We start from the raw sequence: 23,485 nt of genomic DNA, 5'->3' as shown, positions 1-23,485 counted from the left end.
GGTGCAGTAAGCAGAATCACACAGGTGATATCAAAAAGGAAGACACACACACAAATAATGAGTAATAATATGTGCAGTGGATGGTCTGACAGGGTGAGTATGGGACGTCAGAGCTGCCAGCCTGTAGCTGCTGAGTTCTCTGGCGTGAGATGTCTTTGGCACTGGTGCCACACAGGAGGTCTTCCAGAGCTGTCGTTCCACCTTCAGCTTGAGGCTCACATTGAAGACATGCTCCATAACTCCACACAGTTCATCTCCGCAGGACTTAAGGAGGCTGGAGCTGATGCCGTCTGGCAAATGTAACAAGAGAGACAGTTCTTGCAACTGAAAAGCCGATTAGCTGATGACTGACAGGCGTCATGATTCACGAAACAACAGGAGAGGAGGAAGCAGTGCAGACAGAGAGGAGTAGAGCTGCAACTTTTGTTTATAACTACATACATTTTTTATTTTTTTAAATGTGGAAAAAGTGCAGGTGTTAAACCCTCTCATCGGGAAAAGTTTGGGGGATGAGGTTGCGACTTGTCAGGGGAAATCCTAACACCAGAGTAAGTTACTGCACAATTGTAGATTATCATACACAGAAAATTCTCAGAGTTTTTACTTTTATTGGTGTTAAAAAACTGTGATATTTCTTCAATCAAAATAAAGTCAGAGAATCAATCAGGATTTTGATCATAACAAAAACAGAAAGGTTTTTTGTTGCTTTCTCATTAAGACAACAAATGTGTTCCCTGTGTAGACCCAAAACCAACATTCCCATTTATTTATCATCCCTTATAGTTCTGATGGCTGTTATTTGTTTTCTGTGGTGTGTACATGTAATCATGTTGATGTACATGTAGCCCTGTAAAAGTGGTTTTATCTCTTGGTTAAATAAACAGTTAAATAATCATTTAATGCAGTGCAGGTTGATCAATATCATTTCTAATACAAATACTGGCACTCACCATTGTGTGCTTTGAATTTTAGATAAAAATCCACATGATAATATTATAAATCTTTCACATGATGGACAGGCACATAGCTGATGCAGAATTCCTGTAACATCTAACAAATGGTTTCCTAAACCCATTTACACCAAATTAGTTTAATAAAATCCACGATGCAATCAGTTGTCCCATAAATGTCCCATTTATCAGATGAACATTTGATAAATAGATAAACTATAAAGATGACACACATTTTACCAATGTACAGATTTAGAAAACAATGTATATGTGTATGTATATTGCTTCAAGCATCATGAAATCCTGTAATGCTACAGGAATTATTTTCAGTACAGATTTGAACATTCTTCATCTTAACATCCTTCAAAAAACATCCATCAGAGGAAAAAAAAGACCCATTATTTTACAGTAAAAATAGCATTTCTTAGCACAGAAACACAAAGTATTTCTGGATGCTTTCATCATTGTGTAGTGCATCAACATGCATGCTTAAACTGGGGCTGAAAGGTTATCAATACTCTGAAAGCTGGATCCCCGAATGCCGGATTAAACTTCCTATCTCTACTCAGAGTCAAGCCATAGATCACCTCCGTTTAAGCCTTTAAAGTGTCACATTCAAGCTTTGTTTACATTCATTTGTGTGCATCACATCATGTAAATAAGGTGAAGCTGGACTCTTCTATGAGAAGAGTTGGAGACACAAGGCAAGGATGAGGAGATGGAGGCAGAAGAGGGAGGGGAAGTGAATGGGAGTGCCCTGGTTGGTTGTCATTATGGCAGCTGTAACAGTGGAGGCTGTGCTGTTGCTGGTGCTGTTGCTGTTGGTGGTGCTGTTGGTGGTGCTGTTGCTGGTGCTGTTGCTGGTGCTGTTGGTGGTAGAGAAAGGGGACAAGAATGTCCCCAGTGAGCGAGTCAGGAAGGTCTGGAAGCGCGTTAGTTTTTCAAACACCATCACTGCAGTCTCTCGTTTTCGCCTGCTAGAGGTTCCAGAGGTTCCCGTGAACGACAACACAGCCGCCTGGTACCAAGAGCCGTCCTTCACACACATGAGTGGGTCTCCAGAATCACCCTGAATAAACAGAATGCAGACTTAAAAGTTTGTCTAATCTAACAAAATATGCTGTACTGATCATTTTCAGTAGCCTGTATCATTTTATGAAAAGTTTTTATGTGCAGGAAACAGGCAGGATACAGCCTGTGTAGAGCTACACCTTGAGAATCTAATTTTAATGAAAAACAATGGCTTTATTCTACTCTCTTTATCATGAATGGAAGCCTTCCTATCTGTGACATTGTTCTCTCAATGCCTACATACATCTCATGACCAAAGGCAAGGCTAGGAATGCAGATTAACCAATAAATAGACAGCTTTCCCTTTCGGCTTGTTCATTTTTCCATAATTTGGGAACATCCACCCGTCTGTCCATTTTCCATACCCCCTTCTTCCAGTGCAGGGTTGCAGGGCTGCTGGAGCCGGTACCAACATTCATGAACATGTTTGTATAGCGTATTTTGTTTGTATCTTTTCTCTTTTGTTTGATTGCTGAATACCAATCCCTGGCAAGCTGAAAGGACAGACCAGCTGGTTCTACTTTACAGGTCAACGCTCACAAAATTCCTATAAAAGGTCATATGTGCAAACAGACACAGACAGATACAGACAGGAAAAATCACAAACCTAATGACAAAGGATGAATGAAAACAAAACATTATAAAGATATGCAATGAAGCTTGAAGTGTTTTCTTGATTATGAATAAAAACATGGTGAGCAGTGTGGACAGCAGCCTGCAGTCTGGTCCCATGAGTGCCTCAAGATGTGCATCCATGTGGTGTTGTGGCTAAAAGGGAAAGTGGTGATAAAGAATAAAATTATATTACATAGCCTACTGTACCTTCTACAGTTTTAGGGCAAATTTCCACCTGCTGTGGGATCATTTTAAGAAGCGGTTCAACTACAGAGTGAGTGGTGCATCTGATGACTCTTCCAGGTGAGTCTGAAAGGTGTTATTAACCAGGAAATAAATTTGATTTCTCAATAAAACTAATTATTATAATAAAAGCTTTGTTTAGTAAATTTCAAATATTAAAGACCACACACAGCAGGTGGATCTGGAAGTCACAGGTGACTTGGACATTTATGGATTAATATTCTTGTGGTTGAGGCAACAGATCTGACGTGTGTGTAGTCTATTGCACCGATGGTGTTGTGAAAAGCAGCATAGAATTAAATCCATCTTGACTGTGACTTGTTTTTGAATGAATGAAATGAATTAGTTTAATTTTCCTCTGAGGGAAATTATAATATTTGGATATGATCTGCATTATCTTGCTATTTATCTTAAATAACAAAATGCTTTGTACTTTATATTTATCGAAAAACTGTTCGTGGCAGGGCGGCGTTGTGTGTGCGATGCTGTGCATGTGGCACTGTTTGTGTCTTTAAATGCCACGTGTTGTATTGCTTTTTGTACTTTCTCACCACCTTGATCAGCTGTTCATGAAAACTATCTGTTCAACCTTGCCTCGGGGAAATGCAAGTGACAACTTTCCACGTTAGCAACACCCTCCTCAAATGTTCGACCAATCACAGTTCCACTGATGAATGAATGAAACTTTATTGTCATGGCAACAGGCGCAACAAAAAATTTTTCCAGTACAAGCTCGTCCAAGAGTAGAAAACAACAACATATAAACATAAACAGGATCAGGCAGACTGAGGCAGAAGCCGCCGAGCAACGTGCCATTTTCACAGATGGACAAAATAACATGAGGGAAAATAATGGGTCAGGGGAAAAAAGAGGCATTTCTAGAGATCAAGCATCATTCTGCATAACATTCCAGGAGAACTTGATAACCAGCCATCCAAGGCCAATTCAGGGAGCCAGATTAAGACAACAGCATTTGTTTTGGTTCAAGCTAGAGCAAGCTACGTCTGCCTTAAATCAGGCTACTTAATCATCCGAATCTGGGTCAGTTTCCACCCAGCCAAGCCGACAACTTCTCCACGTTGGTGTCCACCACGCGTACGAGCTCCGGAACCGCAACCAGCTTGCCATTTTGAGCTAGGATGGCATCCAGTTTACGATTAAGCTCTTGTAACGCCATAGTCTGATTGTTCACAGCTCAACATACATCGGCACAGAAGTCAGGCAGCTTGCCATTGGCCACCAGCACCACCGGCTCCAAACAGCAGAAACCCAGTTATCATGAATCTAAATGTGTAGATGTCCTCAACGTCCTCAACAGATAGAAGCGACAGACACGTGACCTTCCACACTGCCCAGGAGTCCATCACTCATCCAGCCGTGAACGTTCAAGGACAAGGGGGCTCTCCTACGCCTGTTTTGCAGTTCGAATAAATTTGGTCAGTTGCAATAAGAGACCAGCTGATCAGATCCATGGTTCTAAATTCAAAACAGTAAGAGAGGCTCAGAGATGACAGACAAGTAGCAGGGCAGAGTGTGGGGAGGGAAAGAAAGAAAAGGTGTCCATCTCCATCGAGTGCAGGAAGTGAACGATGTGTTGAGAACAACCCGTAAGATGTCTCCAACCATGTTCGCGTGACAGACAAAATGACTCAATTTCTTGTGGCCTTGAGGACAAGAAAAAAATTCTGTCTTCTTGCAGAGTATTAACAAGCTTGAGGAACCAACTCTTAAGTCCTGTTCCTTCCAGGGTATTGGTTTCATGCTGTATGCAATAGTAAGCCTGTCTATGTATTGCCAAAGATTTTTCCAGATCTCACACTCTTTCCTCACTAAAGGGGTGACTCTCAAGGCAGAACTGCTGAAAATCTGCAGCCCAATCAAAAATTCACATTCAATGATGGTTTTGTAATGCTCTATAGTTTGAACTCAGCTGGGCCCTATGGATAAATCTATCCATTTTCTATACCCAGTTATTCAAATTCAGGGTTGTGGGAAAGCTGGAGACTATTCTGCCAATTAGCAGGTGAGAGGCAGGGTACACCTTGGACAGGTCACCAGTCTATTGCAAAGGCAACACGGAGACAAGCAACCAATCACTCCTAGAAAGATTTTAGTGTTCAGTTAACCTAACATGCATGTTTTTGGAAAGAACCCACAAGGAGAACATGCAAACTGAACAAAAAGGCACCTGTTTCAATCTTGGCTGATGGTGGTGGGGTGACCTTCTTGCTGGGAGGCAGCACTGCTGCACCACTGTCTAGTCCAGGACACCATACTTTTCCATAGTAAAGTAACTTGGTTACTTATTGGGGTCACACTAAGTAAGGCCCTTGATTCAGGACCAGTTTGCCTTGGGAGTCCATACCAACATAAATTTTATGATCTTTTGGAGACTCAACTCCTTTTGAAATTCTTGGAGGGGTCTAAAGAAATACATTGATGAGATAAACAAAAGCATTTCAAGAAACGGTAAATGATTATTATTTATAATAAACTCACAACTTACCATCCCCAGTGTAAACAGTCCGGTACAAATGCTGTCGCTTGTTGATGCATTTCCACAGTTTAGCACTAAAGTCTTGAACTCCTGCAGAATTTTCTCATCTAAATTTGAAAGAATAAAGGTATGACTAAAGGCCCATTTATGTTTGCAAAAGATGGATATGGAGCATTTTGTCTGTCTTCTGTGTCCTTTATGTGCATAATTTGGTCTGTTTTCAGGGCCCTTAGGGATGCATATCCTGACAGAGCAAACAGAGTAGTACCACCAGAAACTGCAGAGGCAGTATTGGGCAGTATAGCTGATGTGCAACTGGCAAGAAGCAAAAGCTGTGATGTATCTAAGGGCTGCACAGACCACCACCTTTTACTGCACTGCCTCTTTTTATGTCCCTTTCTGAGAATGAATATTATCATGATCTCCTCCACTGTGACATATTTTCTATTGTCTGAAAATTATATCAGAACTTGGAGGTGAATTCTGAACTCTGCACTGCCGTCTGGTGGATGTACTGGGTAACAACTATGCAACATAGTTGGAACACATTATAGTATGAATTTGAAATGGATCTAACTATTTATGTATGTAAAAGGAGCATAAATGGGCTTCAAAAGTGCAAAATTGCTCCAAACAAATTGAACTATCCATGGAAGCAGACCAGGGTTTGTGTAAAGTGAACTAAACAGTGCCAGTGTGAATGCGGCTTAAATATTCATAACTTTACAATACCCCCATGTTTAATCCAGGACACGTAGCATCACTGTTTCAGCCTTTGTGCTGCTAACTTACCCCCTCCTGTCCCAGAGCTCCAGCCGGCAGCCCAGCATGTCAAGCCCACAGGGAAGGTTTGTCCATTGTCCAGGCAGATGGGCTGGATGAAGTTATTCAGGGTGGGCTGGGCTGACAGTTTGAGTACTGCTATGTTGGTCCCAGTCAGGTTGCTCAGAGTGATATTTATCACATTAAATAAAACTTCAGAGGGATTTGATCCATTCTGCTTTAAGCGACCCAACACGACCGCCCACTCAGAGGCCACGAAGGGTCTGTGGGAGAGAAGAAGAGCTAAATGAAGATAAAAAGATAAAATACTGGGTCTTTTCAGGGTTTGTTTTTAATGATCTAGTTTTTTTTACAACTGCTCATCACCTCTATCTATCTAAAATGACCCTCCTGCATTCACTTATCAGCCTCAGCTATAACTCACCCTGAGAAGCAGTTGGCATTGGTCAGCACAGAGTCCTTGGCCACCAGCGTCCCACCACAAACATGCGTTCCATTATGCAGCAGGCTCGCCATCCATGGCCACTCGCCGGCCGTCACTACAGAGCTTCCCCCCAAAATACGAGAATTTAGCGGGGCTTGTCCACAAACCACAGCTGGAGAGAAAATCCAGATGTCACAGTAAATGTCTGGTACAGATCAGATCTGTCAACTCAACTCAACTCAACTTTATTTATATAGCCTTTTAAAACAACCACACCTGAAACAAAGTGCTGTACATGTATTTGTGCTGTACAGCACAAATGTATTTATTTACTCAGACTTTATTCAGACCCACACATATAAACATGCCAGGTTACATTTTGGGAGAATTTGTAAGAGTTCAAAATATGCATGAAGCTGTTAGAATGAATAAATATACATGTTTAACAGAAGGTCAAAGAAAAGAAAGATAGATAGCTACTCACGCCCAGGTATTGTTTGAGCAAGGGTTGCTGTAGTGGTGGTTGTGGTTGTAGGGGTGGTGGTTGTAGTGATGGTGGTTGTGGTTGTAGGGGTGGTGGTAGTTGTTGAGCCAGTGTTTGGTGTGGTGGTGGTGGTGATTGCAGGTATTGTTGTTGGTGTTGAGCCGGTGTTTGGTGTGGTGGTGGTTGTAAGAGTTGTAGGAGTGGTTATGGTTGTGGTTGAAGCAGTGGTTGTTGTTGTGGTCATAGGGGTGGTTGTTGTGGTTGTAGTTGTGGTTGTAGTGGTGGTTGTAGTGGTGGTGACTGAAATTGGTGGCACGCCTGTGCATGAGACATTAAGGTCACTATCAGTTCCAGAGGATGAGAAGGTGATGAAGCCAGTCTGGTTGCTGGTTATCTGGCTTTGGATCCAGTTCTCATACTGGGACACTCTAGTATAGACTCCTGGGAAATTAGGTTGAGCACATCCTATTCCAAAACTGACGACTCCTCCTTGAACCCAAACGCTGCCCTGTTTGCTCACAAGCGGACCTCCTGAGTCTCCCTTTGAAAACAGAATCATGCCTTGAGGAGAAAGAATCTTTGCAGTGGGTGAATTTCTGATAAAAATGTGTTTAAAAAAAAGTACCTGGCAGGAGTCCTTCCCTCCTTCAGCTAGCCCGGCACACAGCATGTTGTCAGTGATTCTGCCTGCTCCATAATCACAGTTACACTGTCTGTTCCCCACAATTGGCACCTGAACCTCCATGAGATTTTGTGGAGAAGGGAGGGACACTAAGGGAACAAATCCAGTTACATAAACATGTTAGGAAATATGTGTTGGTAAAAATAAAGTAGACTCACCCAGTGTACAAAAAAAAAAAAAAAATAACAACTCTGTATCTAAACAATATTATAAAAAATAAAACTATAAATGAAACAATAAAAATGTGGAAATATGAAGGACTACTCGCCACCTTCATCTTCACCTCCACTTTCACCTACCCCCCATCTCCACTCCACACCAATGGACTCGACCACCAGCCCCCCACTGCCCTCCACCTCCCCCCTCTCCTTTACATCGGCCCAAGTGAGGAGAGAACTGAGGCGGCTGAAGAACAGGAAAGCTGCAGGACCCGACGGCATCAGCCCCAGGCTGCTCAGGACCTGTGCAGACCAGCTCTGTGAGGTGCTCAGGTACATCTTTAACCTGAGCCTCAGCCTGGAGAAGGTCCCTGTCCTGTGGAAGACCTCCTGTGTGGTTCCGGTTCCTAAGATATCACACGCGAAGGAACCGAACCATTACAGACCCGTCGCCTTGACCTCCCACCTGATGAAGACCATGGAGAGGCTCATCCTCGGTCACCTCCGCTCCGTGGTGTGCACCGCGATGGACCCGCTGCAGTTTGCCTACAGGCCAAACATCGGGGTGGATGATGCTGTCATCTACCTACTGCACAGGGCGCTGGCTCACCTGGAGACCGCTGGGAGCGTCGTGAGAGTCATGTTTTTTGACTTCTCCAGTGCGTTTAACACCATCCAGCCGGTGCTGCTGCGGGGGAAGCTGGAAGGAGCTGGTGTGGATGGAAAGCTAGCCGCGTGGACCATCGACTACCTCACCAACCGGCCACAGTACGTGCGTCTGCAGAACTGTGTGTCTGAGGTGGTAGTCTGCAGCACGGGGGCCCCTCAGGGAACAGTGCTCTCACCGTTCCTCTTCACCCTTTACACCTCGGACTTCACCTATAACACCAGCAGCTGTCATCTCCAGAAGTTCTCTGACGACTCAGCCATTGTGGGCTGTGTGTCTGAGGGGAACGAGCTGGAGTACCGGTCAGTCATCAGGGACTTTGTGGACTGGTGTGAGTGCAACCACCTGTGCTTAAACACCAGTAAGACCATGGAGATGGTGATTGACTTCCGGAGAAGGACACTACCCCACACACCGGTGAACATCCAGGGGAAGGAGATTGACCGGGTGGACAGTTTCAAGTACCTGGGTGTTCACCTCAACAATAAACTGGACTGGTCACACCACACAGACGCCCTGTACAAGAAGGGCCAGAGTCGCCTCCACCTCCTGAGGAGACTGAGGTCCTTTGGAGTATGCAGGCCTCTGCTAAGGACATTTTATGACTCTGTGGTAGCCTCTGCTGTCCTCTACGCCGTTGTCTGCTGGGGAGCGAGCAGCACCGACCGGGACAGGAAGAGACTGAACAAGCTGGTCAGGAGGGCCAGCTCTGTCCTGGGCTGCCCGCTGGACTCTGTGGAGGACGTGGGTGAGAGGAGGATGTTGGCCAAGCTCACATCCATCATGGACAACACCTCTCACCCACTGCACCAGACTGTGGGGGGGCTGAGCAGCTCCTTCAGCAGCAGACTGAGACACCCTCAGTGTAGGAGGGAGCGCTACCGCAGGTCCTTCATCCCCACTGCTGTCAGACTGTACAACTTGTCTGTATAGTCATATTACTGTGTAATATTTATTTATATTTTACTGTGCAATACCCCCCATTATCAATGTCATCATATTCTTCATATCCCACCATCACCATGTAAATATGTATATAGTCTGTGAGGTTGTTGTTATATTTTATTTTATTTTATTTTATGTATGGATGTAGTGTGTGTGTGTGTATGTATATATATATGTGTGTATATATATATATATATATATATATGTATATGTGTATGTATATATATATATATATATATAATGTATGTGTGTATGTATGTATGTGTGTATGTATGTATATATATGTATGTATATATATATATATATCTTTATATTATAACGGTACATATTTTTGCTTTTCTTAGACTTGTAAATAATTTCTATTGCACTTTCTTGCTGTGATGCATGTTCACCTTATTTTGCCTCTCTGTACTTTATTCTATAACAAGAGCTGCTGTAACAAGTGAATTTCTCCACTGTGAGATAATAAAGTCTAATCTAATCTAATCTAATCTAATATATAATGTATGTGTGTATGTATGTATGTATGTATGTATGTGTGTATGTATGTATATATATGTATGTATATATATATATATATATATCTTTATATTATAACGGTACATATTTTTGCTTTTCTTAGACTTGTAAATAATTTCTATTGCACTTTCTTGCTGTGATGCATGTTCACCTTATTTTGCCTCTCTGTACTTTATTCTATAACAAGAGCTGCTGTAACAAGTGAATTTCTCCACTGTGAGATAATAAAGTCTAATCTAATCTAATCTAATCTAATCTATTATTTGTTTATTTCTTTACATATTTCTGTAAATTTTTATATTTTTCATGAACATATTTATTTCCTTGTTGTATTAAAATCCATATCTTCTCTTTGTCATATTTCTTTTCATTTATATTTTAAAAAATATGTAATTATTTTACCTTTTTTTATTATTCTTTTAAGCAGATTTAAACTTAGGCTATTGCAGTGTCAAATGTAATTTCTATAAATGTGCAAAAATATTTTTATACAGTCAGAGTTTCCTGTGAACCAACTGGTTTTATTGAGCATCAGCAAAATTTTACAGTATACAAGGTCTTCACCTAAATGTAAAAGTTCTGCACTCCAGCTTTAAAAACATCTCCTTTTCTGGCATCATCAGAACAAACTGAACACTTCAAATGAAGACAAAACATCTGAATGTTGTTATATTCTATTATTTCAACTACATGGTTACATTTTATTTGAATAGAGATGTTTCTTTTATTATTTACATGATAATACTGTAACAAGTTAACATTAACCTACCTCCACTCGCAGTATTTCCCCAGCCGGTGACCCAGGTGTTAACTCCACTGAAGTAGGTGCTGTTTGAGGCTGCCAGGCAGACCGGTGAAATGTAATCGGTAAAAGTTACAGGTGTAGAGAGCTGTAGGAGGGCTATGTCGTTATCTTTTGTTCCGGAGTTGTAGCTAGGATGAACGATGATCTGAGCTACATTAAAAGTCTGCTGATTGCTGTTGACTCCCTCTTGACTCTGAAGACCCAGAATCACAGTCAGACCAGCTGTGTTGGAACTGATATTATCAGAAGAGAGAGGACAAGTTATTTTAAACTGTTGACTGGCTAAGTTTTATTTGAGCTTTTTCTTTTTTCTTTTTTTTTCACAGAAATCTACAATTTCTTTCTGGAACTACTTGGACTAAACATGGAAAGTTCTGAAGGACAAGCTGTAAACAGTGTGTTTACTTTGCTTTTTCTATGGAGACCTGAAGAACACAACACCTGACTGATTTCCAGCCTGATCAACAATAAAAGTATGTTTGGTTCCATCTTTGTTGCTCACCTTGAAAAACAGTGAGCCGCAGACAGCACCCACAGATTGTTGATAAGGGATCCTCCACAGAAGTGTGTAGGTCTATGGAGACTAGCCTGCCAGGGCCAGCTGCCTGCAGGAGCAACCTGTCCTCCAACAATCCTGGTGTTAAGCGATGGCCGACCACAAACTGAGGAGAAATGGGTATTAAAACACTCCTCTATGGATTACCTGCCTGCTGTGTACACTCAGAGGAACACATCCTGCAGCCTGATGCAGAAAAACTGCAGTAAACTGATTTTACTTCATGATGTTTAACTGTTTTCACTCTTTGTATGACATTCTGTGTTTGACAGGATTTAAAAACAGTATGAAAATGTAAAAATGACACCAGAGAAAAGGATGTTAATTTTTCACAGAAGCATTAACTCACCAGATAGTTGGGACTCAGACTCTGAAAAACAAACAGAAAAAGTCAAACAAATCTGACTTCATTGTCCGCAATGTCGGCTGAACTTGACAAAAACAGCATTCTTCCACCTAAAATTACATCACCCGTATCCATCCATCTCTTCCCTTTTCTGCAGCTGAAACCCTCATCATGCTTTTGTCACATCCAGACTTGACTACTGCAATAGCTTCCTGTACGGCTCATCACACAAAGTTTTAAACAAACTTTAATACATTTAAAACTCTGCTGCTCGTCTCCTTACTCACACCTCTTCCTCTGACCACATCACCGCCATCCTCCAGAGACTCCACTGGCTTCCCTGTTCTACAACAAATTCAATTCAAAATCCTCCTCCTCACATTCAAGCCCTCTATAACCTGCCTCCCTCCTATTTGACTACTCTCTGTCCTGGGATCTCTGCCTCTCTGATACTAACCTTTCTATTCCCTTAATTCACTCCCCAAATACATCCATGATTGCTCTGAAAAACTCACCAAAACACATCTTTTCAGAGCTGTCTCTGATGATTTTAATGCTCTACAGCTATTTTATGTGAGGAAATATACTGTTAATGTTTTAGATTTTATTGATTGATGATTATTGATGTGTTGCATTTGTATTAGTTTTCCTGCTGTAAAGCATCTCTGACTGTCCTGAAAAGCCCTTTATAAATCAAATGTATTATTCTTTTTGTTAAAACTACCTCGCTTTAGTTGAAGTAAAGTTGTAAAAGTGTATTTGCATGAGAATTTGCCACATTGCTGTGTTTGTATCGTCAGCAGGGAGCTGACGTCCTCTGCAAGTCTTTCACCTTTAACACACTGTTGTATTGTTTTGACTGACTATTCTTTTCCTTATAGTCACCATGAAACTGGTCTAACTGCTTCTTTCATGCAGCCTTTTTATGTAAGCTGACAGGAAACACACAATGCAACTCTACTCGTGTGCCATCATGCAGTTGTTAAGGATATTCTCTACCTGTTGTCCATCTTTGAAAAATTTCTGTTGATTTGATGTCCGGTTTCAGTCCAGTGGACTTTTCCTTCTCTACCATTGTCTTACTGCTCAGTATCATAGGTTTCAGTCATGTGGTCAGAGACACACAAGGTTTGGATTCCTCACATGACAAAACCATCCAGTTTCTCTGATTTATCTAAGCAGTCATAATGGAAAACTGTACGTCATCGGGTGAAAGCTACAAACACGAAGGACCATAAAACTACTGGTAACCTTAAAAAAATCTTCCAAACTCCAAACAGATGAGAAGAGGATTTACCCCTTAACACCTAAATTTATTTACAATTATATAAACACATGGGAAAAATGACTGGAATGAGATAAACTAAAATGAATTATTAAATAAATTGGTCGCAAGAAATGAAGACAAATGATATAGAGATAATATAAAATAAATACAGAATTAAATTAAATTAAATTGATAGATAGATAAAAATCAATAAATTAAACAAAGGCCAGAAGTGGTTTGTCACAAATTGCATGATATGCATTAAGAGAATTAAAACTGTTGTTAGCCTAATTTATTCCCAAAAAAATCTCAATTCAATTTTACTTTTCATTATCAGTTTTCATGTGAAGTTATTATGAAATAGTTGAGTAAAATTAGCAAATACAAAACTGAAACTAGTCAACAAGTTCACCCACATCAGCAGCTTTACCAGTCTCACAGTTTTTCTTTCTGACATTAAATCCTCGATGCACCAAAGTTCCTAAATTCAGTGACAAAAAATCAGAGGTCTGACAAAGATGTCACTTTTACATCTACTAGTCTTGCCAGTCTTTCAGATAATCTTAGCCGTACCGCTGAAAGCCGACAGGAACATCTGAGTCTAACCTTAGTTCTGATGCTCAGGTCAAACATGGAGTTCAGTCTGTTTTTAAAGATAAAATCAGCTCATTTATCGAAAAGTTCTGCAGCTTTAGTCTTTTCTAACCTTTACTTGTGTAATTAATTGTACTCAGGTACCAGCCAGCACTCTCTTTGTCAACTCCTATTAATTCTAAACTGGGGAAACTCTTCACCTGACCCCTTCACTGACTTCCTGTTAGATTAGCCACTAAATTTTTCTGCTCACCTTCAAAGCCCTAAAGGTCCCATATTATCCAAAATTCACTTTCTAAAGTTTTTCTATCAGTCGTATGTGTCCTCATAGCCTGTGTATAAGGCAAAAAAAATAAGAAAATTATGTTTCCTCTCTCACTTGATTGCTCCACTTTTTAGCAAATGTGTGCTCAAACAGGTGAGTCTGAGATCTTTACCTTTGTGAGCTCACAGCAGTAAATACCTACCCGTGGAAGCGGATTCTACTAATTTCTAATTTTAATTCTCTGCTGCTGTTGAACACTTTGACATGTTGTTCAGAAAAGTATTAATTTAAAATACAACACTGAAGGTGACTTCTTAAGAAAGCTTCAAGTCAAGAATACGGATCCTATCAAGAAAAATACCCTTTATTTCTTATTTTAAGCATTTCACAACTTTCCAGTGAGTTAACACACTTCCCTGCTTCAACATGAACTTTGAAAGTTTTTTTTAGCCCTCAGGCCCTAATAAAAACCTCGGTGTTCTAAAAGTCAGAGATAGGAGCTGTAATCACGTTTTAAGATCTTACTCAGGATGTTCCACATTTTGAATTCTTTTCTCACCATTTTTGTTGTATTTTTTACACATTTTTATAAAACATAAACCTTGCCTGTGGAACTGCTCCAGATGTGCACCATTGACAGGTCTTACCTGGCATCTGCAGAGTCAGCACAGTTGCCATGACGATCAGCCCGTACAAATCCATTTCTGTAAATTCATTCCACCCGACCTGCTCTGGTATAAATAAGCTGCCTTCCTCCTCCCCTCATCTGTCAGACCAACACGCCTCCCTCTATCCAACGACACACCCAACACATCATCGCTTACACTGGAATTATAAACAGTAAATAGTGAAAAGAACAGTCGTTTATCTGCTACTTACCTCAACAAACAGCTTTCTTTACCATTTGACAGAGCAACATTTTCACAAGACTATCATTAATCTAATTCAAATGATTTTCAACTTTATTTTTCCAGGTAAAATGTCTGACAACCAGTTCTTGTTTGCATATATTTTTTCTGGCCAAGAGGCCCCAGTAGAGGTAAAAACAACATACATACATATGACAGTAAACATACCAAACCAGTAAAAACACAGACTCTCTAAACCCTTTAAAGCCTGACACAAGAAAACATTCTCAGTTTTTTAATCTGAAGTCTTTAAAAAAATGTAAAAAACATAATAAACAAAAATTATTTGTTACAGTGTGATATGTCCAAATTATTGTAGTGTAAAGATATCCACCAGAGGCAGAAGACAAGTATCAGATTAGTGAAGATGTTAATGTGATACTAAGAAAACTCATTAAAAATAGGACAAAATGTACTAACATTTGAAGAAATTTTCTGTAATAACTTTTTTACAGTGTTTTTACCTGGTTTCCCCCATTGCATCTTGGGAACAAGAACACTTTTCTAAACTGAAACATGTCTGGAGTTATGTGTTCTGGAGTCATCTGAGATGAGTTTCTACTCTAAACGTTCTACAGTTGGGTTTAGCACAGCTTTAGTTTCCTAAAGACACATTTTTCTCCAGGTTCACAAATCCACAGTACCAAGCGTGCAAAGACTGCAAAGGCTCATGGGAAATTCACATTTAGTAGGAATTTAACTTTTTGTGATTGTTACTCTCTAACTTTGAGCTATGTGCTTTCCTGCATGAGTTATGTTTATATTCAGACAATGTTAATGGGATGTTTAGTTGGCACCATGAGTGTAGTGGATGGTACAATAAGTGAAATCCACCACCACCTCCAATCCATGAGTTTCACCATTAAATGGTAGATGACAGGAATGTGTCCTGGTTAGAAGAAGAATTGACATGTTTAAATCGTAATTTAAATTATGCTGGAAAATAGTGTAATAACAAAGTTCAGTTAAATTCATTTAAGGAAATATTTGAAATTGGTTCAAATATTCTCTTTTTTGTTCAGTGTGGTATCATCCTTTAATGTGACAAGGTTATAGAAAAACATAATTTTCCATTTTCGGATCAAGAGACATGTCTGTGAATGCAACAGAGCATAAACGATGGAAGTACAGAATTTTACTTTCTGTGTCTATAAATGACTTTAAAGTCCTGGTCATGTTTTTTTAGGACATTATCTTTTGTGTATAGAAAATGTTCTTACAGCGTAGTTGAGGTGATGGGAGTGAAGAGCTTGTGAATGAATTCACTTGAAAAGATTATTACCTGTTATCTCCACCATAAAAAACATATTTTATTTTTATAGTCTTGAGAAAGTAAAAAAAAAAAAAAAGAAAGCAATTAGCCCCCTTTTTCTATGTGAACATTGACACCCCCAACCCCCAAATCTAATTTAATCTCTTTTATGTTATTCATTGATATTATTTATTTATTTGTTTAATTTACTTTTATACAAGTATTATTTTTTAAATGTTTTAAATGAATGAATGTAGGCAATGTTACAGAACATTAAACCAGGTGAGCAGAAATCCCAGCAGACTCTCCGTGACTTCAGGTAAAAACAGTTCTACCCAGACCGGCAGACAACAGGGAAATCTGACCTGGTAACATTCCTTCTGTCCAGTAAAGCATTACCTTTTCCCTTCAGCAGCCGATAACATTTTCTTCATGTATTTTCTGACATTGTACTTTGCATTCTTTACATAGAGTGATACTTCCTCAGAAGTCAGACTCATGTCTTTCCATGATGGCAGCTGTTTGTTTCTGTTAATTCTAATAAAGATTACATTTTTAAGTTAATGTGCACAAATATTCTGTCACAAATTTGTTTCATTTTCTATATATTTGGGGATTTTTTGTCAACTGTAACAGACATACAATGTGAAAATACTGAAAGTAAAATTTATGTTTAACAGTAAAGATGGTGATCTACTCTAGCTTTATAAGAGAAATTCAATAAATAAAAACTTGATGCAATCATTAGGTTATCATTGTATTAAAATGAAATTACTTTAAGCTTTTAAACACCCACTCAAATGGTTTCAGGTTTTCAGCAGCTCAACATCTTCTAGCTGGTGAAGGGTCTGGACTGCAGCTCAGTTTTTAGAACATGCTGTTGGTAACATGCAGAATGTGGTGTGCTGGTTGAATTGAAAGAGGAATGCTGATGGGTGAAGAAGCATTACCAGTAGTTGCATGCTGTTGGATGAATAGTGAAATAAGATGCTCTTTTCAGTTCTTAGAACTGTAAATCTGACTCCAGAGGAGTCAGTGCCTCACCAGCCATGAACCTCACCGCACTTCACTGCCTTGTTTAATCTATCACACCAAGAATTAAAACAGTTCTGGAGGAAAAATGGGTCTAACTCATTACTAGCAAAATGGACCTGATCAAGTGGACAGTGTGTGTCTTTTATGAGATGTAAATGCTATGATTTTTATCACAGTGAATTATTTTGCAGGTATAGATTGCATAAACGACAGCTCTGAAGGAGTAATCAAGCTAAATAGAATGGATTTCCTGCCTGGATGCACTTTGTACAGGTGAAGAGACAGAACTTCACTGATGCAGCCTAAAAACAACGTTATGATGTGTGGTGCTCATTGTAGACATGAGGATCATGTTCCAGGAGAGTTTAAGGAGTTACAGTTGGGATGTAGAAAGCTGCAGAATTCATAGCAGATGACAGTTTTCTCCATGCAGATGCTTCTGCTGTGTCTCCATCAGTATCAGGCTGCCAGGTTACAGGTGTACAAACCAGGTACCCGACAGCAACGAGCTCATATGTACAACCTGACAGAGGAGGTGGCCATTGGTCTGAGGATGGAACCCTGAGGATGGAACCCTGAGGACAGACTCTGTTAAGTCCTATGTTAGCTGCAGGTCGAGCAAGCTTTAACAAACTTCGGGTTGTCCTCCTGTAGAGTAGGCCACCAGAAGTGTTGTTGTACGACCAGCTGGGTCAGTTGGATTCCTGGGTGACAGTTTGTAGGAGTGGGCCCAGTGAAGCACGTCAGACCTTAGAGCTGGGGGAACAAAAAGACAGGTGGACAGGAGCTGGGACCAGGCTAAGTAAGAGTAGTATTTTTTACCCGGTCCTCAATTTTCCAAGTCAGAGAAGCTACGAGACAGCTGGCAGGAAGAAAAGGTTTGGGACAGGCAGCAGAGTCGTCAGAAGTCTAAAACTGACGGGACAGGGCATTAGGTTTAGCATTATGGGAACCAGGATGTTAGGAAAGGGTAAATTTAAAGTGAACAAAAAGCAAGTACCATCGGGCATGGTGGGAATTCAATCTCTTGGCGGAGCGTATGTATTATTTTGTGATCAGTCCAAACTAAAAAGGGCCCTGTGGCTCCCTCCAACCAGTGGTGTCATGCTTTAAGGGCTAATTTGACCACCAAGAGTTCTCTATCACCTATATAGTAGTTGTGTTCAGCAGTCAATAGTAGGCAGGAGAAGTAGGCACAGAGATGGAGCTTTTGATCCATATCCAAACAGTGTGATAGGATAGTTCCCACCCCAACATCAGTAGCGTCAGACAAAACAGAACTTTTGCTCCCCACCCTATGTGGCAAAATGCTTACCGAAACTGAAGCTACATAACTCAGTCGCACACATTTTGTAACAATGTACAAATTCTTGTCTCTTAATAACAAACAAAATAAAGTCACACTGAAATACTCTAAACAACTGCTACAAAATAAATAATGTTTAGTGCAAAAGTGTAAAAGTCCAGGACAAGAAATGGCACAAGTGCCAATCCTAAAACAATGTAAAACGGTGCAATCAAAAAACACACAAACTATAAAAACTGCTACAATTATAATAAACAAAACACAATAATGCCACTGCTGCACTTCGTCTGGTTCCTCCCCTGGACACCTGTTTGCCATGGGTGACCCTACCAGGGGCATGAGCCCCCGACAACATAGCCGCTAGGATCGTCAGGACGCATAAACTCCTCCACCACGATAAGGTGGCGGCTCAGGGAGGAGTGCGGCTCAATTTACCCCTATGACGAGGAGAAAGCAAGGACCAAGGTTTCCCTCGCCCGGACGTGGGTCACCAGGGCCCCCCTCGGGAGCTAGGCCTAGAGTTGGGGCACAGAGGCAAGCGCTTGGTGGCTGGGCCTTTGCCCATGGGGCCTGGTCAGGCTCAGCCCGAAAGGGTGACATGGGCCTCCCCTCCTGTGGGCTCCCCACCTGCAGGAGGGGCCATAGGGGTTGGGTGCAGTGTGAGTTGGGCTGCTGCCAGAGGCGGGGACCCTGGCGGTCTGATCCTCGGCTTCAAAAGCTAGCTCAAGGGACGTGGAATGTCACCTCTCTGGCGGGGAAGGAGCCTGCGTGCGCAAGGTTGAACGGTTCTGGCTAGACATAGTTGGACTCACCTCTGGAAGCACTGTCCTTGAGAGGGGCTGGACCCTCTTCCATTCTGGATTTGCTCCTGGTGAGAGGCGCCAAGCAGGTGTGGGCATGCACATTGCCCACCCTACTTGGCGCCTGTACGTTGGGGTTTACCCCGATGGATGAAAGGGTAGCCTCTCTCTGCCTTCGGGTAGGGGGACGGGTCCTGACTGTTGTTTGTGCTTATGCACCACATAGCAGTTCAGAGTACCCACCCTGTTTGGAGTCTTTGGAGGGGGTGCTGGAGAGCACTCCTTCCGGGGACTCCCTCGTTCTGCTGGGGGACTTCAATGCTCATGTGGGCAATGAGAGCTAGCTGCATGTTCTGGACACTCGGGTGAAGAGAGGGGCTGTCAACTGATCACCACCTGGTGGTGAGTTGGCTCAGATGGTGGGGGAGGATGCCGGTCAGGCCTGGCAGACCCAAGCGTGTTTTGAGGGTCTGCTGGGAACCTCTGGCAGGGTCCCCTGTTAGAAAGAGTTCCAACTCCCATCAGCATGTCCTGGGCGAGGCGGGGGATATTGAGTCCGAATGGGCTGTGTTCCATGCCTCTATTGTCGAGGCGGCCAGCTACAGCTGGGGCCGTAAGGTCGTTGGTGTCTGTCGTGGCGGTAACCCCCGAACTCATTGGTGAACACCGGCAGTAAGGGATGCCGTCAAGCTGAAGAAGGAGTCCTATTGGGCCTTTTTGGCCTGTGGGACTCCAGAGGCAGCTGATGGGTATCTGCGGGCTAAGTGGAGCGCAGCTTCAGCGGTTGCTAAGGCAAAAACTTGGGCATGGGAGGAGTTTGGAGAGGCCATGGAGAATGACTTCTGGACGGCTTTGAGGAGATTCTGGTCCACCATCCAGCGGCTCAGGAGGGGAAAGCAGTGCTCCGTCAACACTGTGTACAGTGGGAATGGGAGGCTGCTGACCTCGACTCGGGACGTTGTGAGGTGGTGGAGGGAATACTTTGAAGACCTTCTCAATCTCACCAACACGTCTTCTGATAAGGAAGCAGAGTCTGGGGTAGCTGGTGCTGGCTCTCCTATCTCTGGGGCTGAGGTGGTTAAAAAGCTCCTCGGTGGCCAAGCCCCGGGGATTGATGAGGTCCGCCCAGGTTGAAGACTTGAAACATTCAGTTAGAAATAATAAAGTAATCTGATTACGCGAACAGCTGTGGTCCAACACAACCAGCAGAAAGATGGTCGGTCAATCAAACCATTTACACCATGAAAATAAAGAATGTAGATGACGGCTAATATGCAGAAATAAAAACAAAAAACTCTGACAGTAATAAAAATAGAAAAGAATGATGATTTCTGTCATTGTTTTCCTTCCCACAGGACAGCTGTTTCTTGCATTGTGCCAGTCAAAGATATCTACAATAGATGCTTTATGGCGGAGTTTTGAACGTCCTCATTGGCGGCGATCTTGCCACAGGCTTGCTCTCTCATGGGATCTGTGGTATCTGAGGGAAGGTGAGGGATCTGCACAAACATAAATACTCTTATTTTGCTGAAATCTTGACAGATTTACAAACGGTTTGGTTTCTTACAAAAGTTGTTACCATGGCCACAATTCTGGATACTTCAACATGTTGAAATTGCAGCTTTTGTCTTAGAAAAATCACTCAAACGTGTAGCGTAGTTCTCCATTAGAAGGCACAGTAGGTCTATCAGAGCAGCAGAGCGGCTCATTCACCAGGCATCAGCAAGTTCCAGACAGCCCATCAGACTGCTTAAGGTCCTGTAGGGGAGACCAGGGACAGCTTTCACATGGGTCAGTTGTAACACTTGCAATTGCTCCAATCAGGGAGAAGTTGGGAATCATCTCATTCACTCTGCACATGTTTTTTCACGTGAAAAAGTATTGCCTTGAGGCAAATATAGCTAAATTTATGAGGGAAAATATAATTTTGAGATAGGAAAGGAATTTTTATTTATTTATTTATTTATTTTGCCCAAATTATTTTTGTGACTGCATAGCTTGCTTTGTAGTTGAACTTGTCAAACATATATCATGTTGATTATGTGTTTATTCAGCTGTTTCTCAAGCAGGTTATTTGTGTGTTATTTTATTAATGTTTTAGTTGTTTGGTTTTGGTTTTATTTGTTTAGTTGTTGCACTTGTGGACTGTTGTAACACGGTTTCATGGGGTAGGTTGTAGGTTGTAACGGTTTAGAAAATGTGATTTGAATGACAACATTTTGTTTTTGTACGCATTTGCACAAGGATAGTCAGGGGGACTTTGTTCGTGCAGTGGGAAAATCAGAAAATCTTCACGCCTTTGGTTCAGTTTGCTTTCACACTGAATTTTACTCAAGCGAACCAAACTTATGTTTGTGATTAAGATGCTAGTATAGTTTAAAGACGCACAACAGAACTGTTGCAGTGTTCCTAGTGAAGTGCCTCCCCATCAACGACTAATTCAGCATCCAATTCATTTCTAGATACTTGGAATTAAATGTTCGGTGTCTTTGTAGATCCATTGTGATCTGGAAGTTGTAATGCACATTAAAATAAGTATGTTATATATAAAATAAATGAAATTTATTAAATAAAATAAATATTATTGAAGAAATTCAATATATATTTATAGTAAAATATAGAATATTTCATGTAAAAATGTGTTTGTTTTCAAACATTAGTTAGGTTTTATAAATTTGAGGATATTTGAATGATAGATTTTTATATAAATACATTATATATATATTTTTGACACCTATATTAAATATATATATATATAAATATATATATATATATATATATATTGTCCCCTCGCCCTCCGTGGGCGGTCTCTCATCCATCCAAGCTCGGGTCCTCTACCAGAGGCCTGGGAGCTTCTTGACCGAGATGTCCGAGGTTTGTCCTGGGATCTGCTGTAGCCACTCTTCCACTTTGGGGGTTACTGCCCCGAGTGCCCTGATGACCACGGGCACCACTGTTGCCTTCACTTTCCAGGCCTTCTCAAGTTCTTCTTTCAGGCCTTGGTATTTCTCCAGTTTCTCATGTTCCTTTTTCCTGATGTTGCATCGCTTGGTATTGCGATGTCAACCACAACGGCTTTCCTCTGCTGTTTGTCCATCACCACAATGTCCGGCCGGTTTGCCATTACTATTTTGTCGGTCTGGATCTGGAAGTCCCACAGGATCTTAGCTCAGTGATTCTCTACCACCTTCAGAGGTGTATTCCACCTTGACCTCTCTCTCTCCCTGTCTCTCTCTCTCTCTCTCTCTCTCTCTCTCTCTCTATATATATATATATATATATATATATATATATATATATATATATATATATATATATAATCTAAAATAAAAATAAAATATGTTTAGAAATAAGATAAATTATGTAAATTTGTAACTGAGGCAAAATATTGTTGAATCTGCAATTCCTTTTCTCTAGTAATTTCAGGTTGTTCATAATGTTTTCTAAAAGGATCTTTCATTAAATCTAAACATCTTGATTATGTACTTGTGCATCTTTGCACTAAAACAATGGGAAATTTCAGAGTTTTCTTTATTTATAGGCTATTATGCTGTCCATTCCACTGCATATCTAATTGTACTGAATGTGACCCCTGAACTAAAATGAGTTTGACACCCCAGGGTTAGATCATCCACTTCCCCACTTCAGGTGTTGAATTGTCCTTGGGTAATTATATGGAACCCTATGTTGGCCCAATTTGTGTTTGCATTCAAACGCATGTCAATCAGATAAACAAAACATGACAAACAGACGCTCAATAGCTATTATTACTGTTATTGCCCCCCATTGTTATAATCTACTTATGACTGTAGAATGCTGAGTGGTCCACTTTTGGGGTTTTGCTCACTAATATGATAAAATTTGGTGAACAACATCAACTGCCTTGTAAAGGGAAAGATGTGCTCAGCTGCCTGATAAGAATAATAATAAGAAAAATAAGAAATAAGTCCCTCAGTAGGGAAACTGCTTTGTTGCAACATTACAGGTGCAGTAAGCAGAAACACACAGGTGATATCAAAAAGGAAGACACACACACACACACACACACACACACACACACACACACACACACACACACAAATAATAAGTAATAATATGTGCAGTATATGCTCTGACAGGGTGAGTATGTACAATATATAAATATGTAAATAAACATGTATATAAATATGTAAAGACAGTTTCCATGTGTTCATTGTAAAGTCTGATGGCAGCAGGGAGGATGGACCTGCGGCATCTCTCCTTCACATAGTGAGGATGGATCAGTCTGCCACTGAAGCTGCTCAGCAGATCAGACAGGCCATCCTGCAGTGGGT

General features: G+C 41.1%; 1 protein-coding gene across 2 annotated transcripts; it reads right to left on the bottom strand.

The window, feature by feature from the left end:
- Window positions 1–462: 462 nt before the first annotated feature.
- Window positions 463–14,591, bottom strand: LOC121628898 (transmembrane protease serine 9-like). 2 transcript variants are annotated; one of them, XM_041968308.1, is made up of 11 exons: window positions 14,519–14,591; window positions 11,749–11,769; window positions 11,346–11,505; window positions 10,808–11,076; window positions 7,693–7,838; window positions 7,314–7,608; window positions 7,068–7,100; window positions 6,584–6,755; window positions 6,169–6,422; window positions 5,386–5,483; window positions 463–2,019 (listed from the first exon to the last, which is right to left on the bottom strand). In XM_041968308.1, the coding sequence occupies exons 1-11, from the start codon at window positions 14,571–14,573 to the stop codon at window positions 1,630–1,632; spliced, it is 1,893 nt and encodes a 630-aa protein (XP_041824242.1). In that variant the 5' UTR covers window positions 14,574–14,591; the 3' UTR covers window positions 463–1,629. The 2 variants fall into 2 exon arrangements, with proteins under 2 accessions (XP_041824242.1, XP_041824235.1); XM_041968301.1 differs by having other exon boundaries at window positions 464–2,019; window positions 7,068–7,608.
- Window positions 14,592–23,485: the final 8,894 nt, after the last annotated feature.

This window comes from Melanotaenia boesemani, chromosome 2, assembly GCF_017639745.1.
Source record: "Melanotaenia boesemani isolate fMelBoe1 chromosome 2, fMelBoe1.pri, whole genome shotgun sequence".
In the NCBI taxonomy this organism is placed as follows: Eukaryota; Metazoa; Chordata; class Actinopteri; order Atheriniformes; family Melanotaeniidae; genus Melanotaenia; species Melanotaenia boesemani.
Note: the sequence above shows the minus strand (reverse complement) of the source record. Positions and strands in the feature narration are given on the sequence as shown.